General features: G+C 39.4%; 1 protein-coding gene across 1 annotated transcript; it reads left to right on the top strand.

Moving 5' to 3' along the window:
• Positions 1 to 4516: 4516 nt before the first annotated feature.
• Positions 4517 to 8383, top strand: LOC121368929 (lysine-rich arabinogalactan protein 19-like). The gene is made up of 2 exons (XM_041493691.1): positions 4517 to 4571; positions 7851 to 8383. The coding sequence occupies exons 1-2, from the start codon at positions 4517 to 4519 to the stop codon at positions 8381 to 8383; spliced, it is 588 nt and encodes a 195-aa protein (XP_041349625.1).
• Positions 8384 to 9144: the final 761 nt, after the last annotated feature.

Raw genomic sequence — 9144 nt, 5'->3', positions numbered from 1 at the left:
TACAAAATATTCAACCAATGAAACAAATCTTCTGAGTTTATGTAATTTCCTCCACCCTTAGAGATCCTGTATATCACTTAAAGGGATAGTAAACTTAAACATTCGCCTCATGTGTTGGAATGATGTATACCCGGACCACCAATACATACTGACACTTTAAGAAATAAAAAACGCGTAATTTTAGAATTAATAAAAAGAAACCCGTGATAATTCCTGCTTTATTAAAGGCCCAATTACACTGGAGAGCGGTAACGGAAAAACGCGGGGTGAAAAAAAAAAAATAGAACTAGTGCTTTTACATAGAATCAATTAGCCTACACTGAGCGCGGAACGGCCCGACGGCAGAGCGGTAAACCGCTGGGGATAAAACGCTGAGCGATTTTTCTCAAATGACGCGCGGTAAATTTAGGAGTTCAACCAATCAGGACTAGTTCTGTTTTGTGATGTAATTTTTTACCAGTTGCAAGACCTCAGCAAACTGTCCTTGAGACATGCGAAAGTACGCAAAAAAGCGATCTTCGTGTGAACTCAGTTCACGTATCAATTTGTGGTATTCACCTAGTTTTTTCCTTTTTGTAAAATTTCATGTACCCAAACTCGCCTTGGTTTCCTCCATCCACGTCTCTGTCTCCTAACTAAAAGTATCAACAGTAACATCTCCTTTTCACTTTTTCTTGTCTTCGCCATGTTTTACGCGCCAAAATAGTAAGCCATTTGCTTACAAACCAAAAATCACCGCGCGGTATTCCGCGCTGTGTGTAATTAAAAAAAACCGCGCGGTTTACCGCTTTCGTTCTCCGCTGTCCGTTACCGCTCTCCAGTGTAACTGGGCCTTAACTGGAGGCAGCCACTTTCTTTTGTTTTCGTTACGTTCGGAATTCTAGTTTTGGGCGAAGTGACGTTTGCTCCGACTAACTCCTGTATGCACAGTGTAAACAAACGCAGTCATTTACAGCAAGGCGCTTCGCTTTCATCAACCTGATTTGTAAAACAGCATTAATGACTTGGTAATATAATAAACTATTTAACTAAATATATTTCAATCTGCATTGATAGGACGAAATGGGGTTATAGTATTTTTCTCTCTTAAAAAAATCCAAAGTGTAGTCATGTGACCAAGCAATAACATCATATTGTGGACACGACGTCAGAGTCGCTTCCCAGCAGTCTTAGCTCTGTGCATTAGAGGTTTGGTATCCACTGTCGTAGTACTGTAGTGTAGGGTGGTGTATTCGTGGCCGGGTGTGCATTGTGGATAGGACTAAAGGCAATGTGAAATATATATTATTCCATATTATTTCAGTTATTAAAGTTTATTTAACTTTTTGGTTATGTCATTGCTTGGTCACTGTGATGTAATTTTACATAAAGAAAACCCCCGCCCCCATATTATTAGGCTTATTGGTAGGATACGTTGGAGCAAAAACGACCACTCACCATACCCAAGTGATAATTTTCTTTTCTTGGGGACTACGTAATTGGTCAGTTTTGTGATTTTAGAAGGGAAAGTCTACTTAATCAAGGGTTTTACATAATTAGTTTGTTTTTTCAGCTCCTTACGTGACACGTTAAGTATTATGTAATCGCCGGCTCGCCAGTTGGTACAAAATGGCTGCGCCCGTTATATATAATAGCCGTCACATGTAACCGTTTTATTAATTAAATACTTGTTATACTTGTTGATATTAAGCAATAATGTACATTATATATCGTTAAATATGCATACCAGTCCAAAAGCCTTGCTAGAGCATTCCTTTAAATATCAAATAAATATACTTTATTTCCACTTAGCGGCGTGTTTAAACCTCAGTTGCATATATTATTATAACAAAAACAAATACATTGAAATGAAATGAAATCAGGAGATGCGATACCATTATTTGTAAATCACTGTAGCTTCTACACATACATATACTCCAAGTTCTAAAATGATTTATTTTTTAAATTCTCATACTGTATTTAAAGCAACCCTTTTGCAAAGTACATATAGAAGTGCTGCTTGAGGTACAGTAACTTTATTATTATTTTTCTTTGTTTAAAGTTTGAAATAGTAAGCATTACACTGATAAATTTTAACATATTTTGGATTCCCTTAATAGCAGTGGGGTTATGTTTGGCTACCCTGTGACCATTTGTCGGGGACCAAAGTTTGATGGTAGATTTCAATTCTTTGGGACCTTTAGATAAAATTTAGCCGCCATGCCTCGCGAAAGATCCGGCTAACTTCACAGAAGGTCCAAATCAATGATGACGACCGGCGGCCATACTGAAAACCGAAACTCACCAGATCTTACTTAATATGCATGGGAGTTAGAATGACGAATACGTTGTCCATTCCCATTACACACTATTCTGGTGGGGTTATTTTTGTAATTTGAAGGCATCTTGACATTGAAATCCAAGATAGCCGTTGTTACCACACTGATAATTAGAAAACGTCAGAGCTCTTGAAAGTGATTAGTACTGAAACCTGGATGCATAATCTATTGTTGAGATTAAGTTTGCAATTGGAGATCATCTCTATTTTCAAAACCAAGATGACCGCTGACGATATTTAAAATAAGAACATGCTGGAACCTTTGATCTAACTGAGAAAGAATAATAAATGTGTTGTCGGTTTCCACTAAACATCTAGGGCATTCGCAGTCGTTTTATGGGTCGTACTTAAAAAAATCTTATGCCAGTATAATATGGATCTTTATTGAAACAATGAAAAGCAAAATATATTTCGAAATAATTTTATGTCCACAGGAACTGTAAATGCAATGTGCGATAGGTTAACCGAAACCTGGTCTATTTCACAAAACTGATATGTCACATCTGTTGCCGTCTGTATGCTCATCGGAGTGCTAGGAAACATATATAGTTAACGGTGCCAGCCAACACCACCAGAAGAGATATATGTGGGAAAGGATTGGCAGAGCTAGATGAAAGCTAGGTGACTGGTGCTTATAATTATTCAGTGTTGTTAGAATCAATCTGATGGCAGCTTCAATGTTTCTTTTTTTTATTTACAGTACCACTTTTATCCCAGGTTTCTGAATGGTTTGAGCTATTCATGCAACCATACACAAAATTCATGGCAAAGTAAAGTTTGTTTTGTTTAACGACACCACTAGAGCACATTCATTTATTAATCATCGGCTATTGGATGCCAAACATTTGGTAATTTTGACATATAGTCTTAGAAAGGAAACCCGCTACATTTTTCCAATAGCAGCAAGGGATCTTTTATGTGCACCATCCCACAGACAGGATAACACATACCACGACCTTTGATATACCAGTCGTGGTGCACTGGTAGGAACGAGAAATAGCCCAATGGGCCACCGACGGGGAAGTTCATGACAAAGGCGTTAAGAACATTGGTGGATTCATGTCAGAACATTTTCACACCAGGAGCCGATAGGGAATAATATGAATAATACATATTGTCCAGGGCAAGTTAGACCAGTGGTGCCTTCAAAAACTGCTCAATTATCAGTTTGCTATTATATAAGCATGCAAGAGTTTCGAACGCCTTGACAGGCGATCATCCTATTCATTAAAACATAACCTGACTGGATGCGATAGTAACTCTGGTCTGCCAGGTCATTTGAGAAGTGCAGTGCGAGTATAGGAAAGGTTGAGCTCTCATGCGCCACTTTGGATCATCACTTCGTATATACCCTTAAAACATTTGTGTATGGTGAAATGAATTGAAGAGGTAAACTATTGAAGAAGCCCTGGCTAAGATGTGGTTTCAACAGAAAAGCGACTATCTCAGATAACACTGCCATTCCTTTGTCACACAACATTTTTGTTAATCTCGGCCAGTGGAAACATTGGCCAAAATACTCTCATCAGCTCCAACTGTAGAATATTCAGAACATAAATTAAATAGCAACACAAATTATGACAGCACATCATCAAGAATCTGACAAATCTGACAAATCATACATTACGAATTTTGTTAATTTAATTTGCATTTCCAACGTACATATAATTACTTTGAAATTTATTATGCAATTTAATATTTCAATGCAGCTGCCACACATTTCCAGGTCAAAATTGTAAAAATTAATGACAGAACAAAACCGATTAGGAAATCCCTGTTTGGTCTAAATAGATACTTCATTTATCATTCTGACCCTATTAGTTTAAGGACTCCATCGTGTTCCTATTTTAAATACGGTGAACAACGGTCATCTTGGATTTGAAGATCAAGATGACTTGAAAATGCAAAATGAATTCCCTAAGTATACATCCTCCTTCGTTTATGATTTAGCCTGAATACTGTATTTCAAAATTTCCAGTTTTTTCATTATCAATATGGGCTGTGGCGGACAACGGCCATCTTGGATTTTAATGCCAAGATGACCTCAAATTGACCAAAAATAAATCAATGTGCTCTAGTGGTGTCGTTAAACAAAACAAACTTAAACTTTTAGCAAATTTATTACTTTTTATTAATATCATGTTTAGCCTACATAAGACTTTGCAATCACATCACAATTTGTAGCCAGAGTAGATCTACATGTACTTTGCCGTTAGAGAGCTAGATGGACATTCGGGTCTGATCGCTTTCTACCGTGAGTTAAACGTTTTGTTTAATGACACCACTAGAGTATTTTCTATTTATTAATCATCGGCTACTGGATGACAAACATGGGGTAATACTGACATATAGTATTAGATGAAATCCGCAACACGTTTCCATTAGTAGCAAGGCATCTTTTATATGCACCAAAAAAAAAGAACAAAAATAAAAGTTTGTTTTGTTTAAAACAACACCACTGGAGCGCACTGATTTTATATGCACCATCCCACGGACAGGAAAGCACATATCACGGCCTTTGATATACCAGTCGTGGTACACTAGTTGGAACGAGAAATAACCCAGTAGGCCCCACCGACGGGGATCGATTCTAGACCAACCGTGCACCAGGCTAAAACTTTACCCCCCTACCGTGACAGGCAACTCCATTTGGCATCCCGCCACCTTAACCACAGGCCAACGAGGACATCCTATAGTCACCAATTAATACAGACTACAAGAAGAGTAGTGTTTCTTAGTGATTAATGTGCCAAATATTTGTTGTCAGCAATTATATAAACATTTAGGGCGAACAGTATTAATTTCCCCATTTGGTCTGGTAACGTTTTATTGAGGTTTTCTTTTCACAAACTGTTACTCCAAATGAATCAATCACTTCGTACCCTAGTTATTTCGTACCACACTGCCTGGCCATTTCGTACCCTAGTCATTTTGTACCATTGTAAAAAGTAATTTAGTACCCTACTCATTTCGTACCATTGTGAAGACATTTTGTACCAGAATATAGCAAACGAATCGACTATATCATAAAAGTAGCTTTTTTCACTTTATTTTGAGTAGGGAATTCAGAGCACGTTGTTGGGCAACGTATCGTTATTGATACCCATAATACCCATCAACTGTTATTTCCATTTTACCTGGCCAGAGCCTTATTTGGTATTTACTACTAATTGCCAACTTCTGGGATTGCTAGTTGTCACTTACGTCGATCATATAGCAACGCCCAGGTACTAATTTCACAAAACATCGTAAGCCCAGTTTTGCATGTAATCGTAAATTTACGACTAAAAAACAATTCTTAATATGATTATAGTACAATAAATATAGTTAGAAGTATACATTTCATTTTCTTTTGTCCTTAACATTTTCCACCTTGATGTAATTTTTTGCGTGAAATAAATGACTATGGCACAAAATTACTTGCTGGTTTAGTGACAAAATTAAATTGTTTATAAAGTAAAAAGAAAAAAGAAGAGAAAAAAAGAAGAAAAAAGAAGCCAGTTACAGGTGGTGTTTGCATTACAAATGTTTGAAATGACTAGCAACCTTCCAAATTACCTATAGCCCCGTCCCTTATTTGGGGTACGAAGGGGTGGAACGATCCCAGTAGCAAAGCGCTCGCTTGGTGCGCGGTCGGTCTGGAATCGATCCCCGTCGATGGACCCATTTGGCTATTACTCGTTTCAGACAGTGCACTACGACTTGTATGTCAAAAGCTGTGGCATGTGCTTTCCTGTCTGTGGGATGGTGCATAATATAAAAGATACTTTGCCATTGAAAAAAAGGTAGCGGTTTCCTAAGACTATATGTCAACATTATCAAATGTTTTACATACAATAACCGATGACTAATTAATCAATGTACTCTAGTGGTGGCTTTATACAAAGCAAACTTTGTTTGGTGTATAAAGCCTCGTTAAATTTTTCAGTTTATACCCACAACCGCGCTTGAATCTTAATTAGATGCAAGCACATTAAACCAGTTGATTGACGGACAGCTTCTGGCAGTGATCGGCTTGAGTGTAAAGAACCTCATATGACGGTACTTTAAAAGCATATATATATATATATATATATATATATATATATATATATATATATATATATATATATATATATATATATATATATGGCTGAATACTCCGTGAAATAGAGAATAATACATGAGTGGCCGTTAGATACCATTTATCTCACGAGTTGTTTGAAAATGTATCTAACGAGCGAAAGCAAGTTTGATAAGTCTTTAAACGAGTTGTAAGATAAATGGTATCTAACAGACACGAATGTATTATTCTATTTCTTACATATCCTAAAAAAACCCCACAGATTTTAATTAAATTTTAACATTTTTCGACTAAAAGATATTTACAACCCTTTGCACTTGTAGCTGACTTCAGGGCCGTACCCTGATCAAAATCTTAGGAGGTGGGCCGTACCCTGATCAAAATCTTAGGAGGTGGGCACTACTTGTTATAAACAAATGAAACACTACTAGTATACAAATTAAACCCCGAGATGTGCTATTTTCTGGAGTAAAAAAAGAAAAAGAAAACAAAAGTGAGACTCTCGGGGGGTGGCAATCTAATTAAAATTAGCTCCACTATTACATGTGGATTTAACACCAGCCAGTTGGAACTCACGTCCACCAATCAAAACCTTACTTGCAGAATCCTGCCAGTGAACCCTCCTACCAACATCCTCTTCCTCCGTGAGTATGGACTTAGTCAGACTTTTAGTCGCCATCTCAAAAAACTTTCTTTCTTTGTTTTTGTAAATAGTCTGACGCCGTCTAAATTGCTCCAATCACCTTCAACTGGATGAGCAGTCTAATTTTTTGTTTGGCCTTAATTTTGACCAGATATGGTTTAATTTGGAGTTACTAAATGTTTTTCCAAGTTCTGCCCACCGAAAAACATACCCCTTATCCCCTCCTGCCCCGAAATTGGTCACTGGCGAAATTAGGGGTGGGTCAATCTGATTAAAATTAGCTCTACTGGGTCTACCAGTAGATCTAACAGCATTGCGTGGACTCCCATGTCCAGGTGACATTTCATCTATAAATAACAATTTTAATATCGACCAATTACACTTCGCCTTTAATAGCGTTATTCATGAGCATACAAATCCTAAAAATATCGGGCGAGACTATTTATGCAATAGGCGAACTTGTTGGTCTATTTCAACATTGAAAATACAGGGGGAAAAGTGCAGTAATAAGCACGGAATTGGTCACTGGCGAAGGTTGGGGTGGGTCAATCTGATTAAAATTAGCTCTATTGGGTCTACCAGTAGATCTAACAGCATTGCCTGGACACCCCATGTTCAGGTGACATTTCATCTATAAATAACAATTTTAATATCGACACTCCGATTTCAACTCGCTATGAAGCAAGACGTTGCTGTTTGTGCTTTCTAGCTACCCCCCCCCCCCCCCCCCCCCCACACACACACCGGGGAGGGACTCTTAGCTAGTTACGGCGTGCTGCGTGAGTATCGAGTCGTGTACACTGGATCACGGGCGACTGTGACCTTAGTGTACTGCGATCTCGACACCCCGAAGAGGAAGAGAAGAGGACGTGGAAAGAGGAGACGTGCGCCAGGGGCGACACAGGGGGAACCAAACCTGGCGGCTCAACCGCCAGCGGCGGTTCCATCTGCGCCCCCTCCATCTACTCAGCGGAAGGAGACCAGCTCGCCACAGGCGAACAAGTCAACGGACGTGACCAGCGGAACACTGGACACTGCCATGTACCAGTCACCACCGCGACGGCCCACTTCTACTCCCAAGCCAACTCCGGTGAAGCGGTTAACTTTACCTACCGCTCCCGTTGAGTCGGCAATGGATACAGTTGTTGCTACGGCTGCTAAGCGGAAAGCCGTCACACCACCAGACGACCACCCTGCTAAGTCGAAGCCGCCTGTTCCAACAATCCCCCCGCCTGCAGAGGAGGACGTAGACCCGTGGGAGTTGGCCTTGGGGAAACTCAAGAGACAATTCCGGGACTACGTCCAAGGGGATACAACAGACACGAAGAAGTTGAGAGGCCGGTACAGCAACCAGAATTGAAGCCACTGCCGGATGGGACTCACTACGAGCTGCACACCCTACGGTTCAACTACGCGACGAGACTTGTCGTGACACACCGGCGCCAGCAGATCTTCAGACAAGCGATTCTTCAATCTAATGAAAATTAGCTCCACTATTACATGTGGATCTAAAGACAGCCAGTTGGAGCTCATGTCCACCAATCAAAACCTAACTACATCAGATGAACAGCCAAACTATGCACCGAATCGTCAAGACGATCTGCGGCGCCGGTTACAACATCATCATCCAGGCCTTGCTCGGCAGGAAGCACCTGATCCCGTCACTGACTGCTGGACCGGTCCTCAACTCTCCGTAGGCGCCAACCTCTCTTAGGACAGGCACCTCCTGTTTTTGGCTTAGTTGGACTTAAAACATTTCGGCCGCAGTTCAAAATTTTATGTTTATTTTTTTTGTAAACAGTCCGACAGAGTTTATTTCAAATCACCTTAAAACCTTTTCGGTCGAGCACTCTAATTTTATTGTTTGGATTTTTGTAGCTCATTTTTTTTTTTTGGTTTTTGACCAACTACTAAATTCGTATTCCAAATTCAGCCCACCTCAAACTTACCCCCCCCCCCCCCCCGACCATATGGGTCGGACTTTAAACTTTTAGACCTTCGTTCAAAATTTGATGTCGAAATTACTTCTTTTTTTAAAAATATAATTAAATAGTCCGATCCTCTCTTCTTTCTCTTATTTATTTTTGGACTGTCCCTCAAAAACGCTCCAAATCATATAAA

This window comes from Gigantopelta aegis, chromosome 3 (assembly GCF_016097555.1).
Source record: "Gigantopelta aegis isolate Gae_Host chromosome 3, Gae_host_genome, whole genome shotgun sequence".
Lineage (NCBI taxonomy): Eukaryota > Metazoa > Mollusca > Gastropoda > Neomphalida > Peltospiridae > Gigantopelta > Gigantopelta aegis.
This window is presented reverse-complemented; position numbering and strand designations above follow the sequence as displayed.

What these genes read in the sequence shown, in the direction of transcription:
- LOC121368929 (XM_041493691.1), top strand. Translation starts at nt 4,517, where the DNA reads ATGTACTTTGCCGTTAGAGAGCTAGATGGACATTCGGGTCTGATCGCT. An exon ending in GGGTCTGATCGCTTTCTACC is followed by an intron (nt 4,572 to 7,850) that starts GTGAGTTAAACG and finishes CTGTGACCTTAG; the next exon opens with TGTACTGCGATCTCGACACC.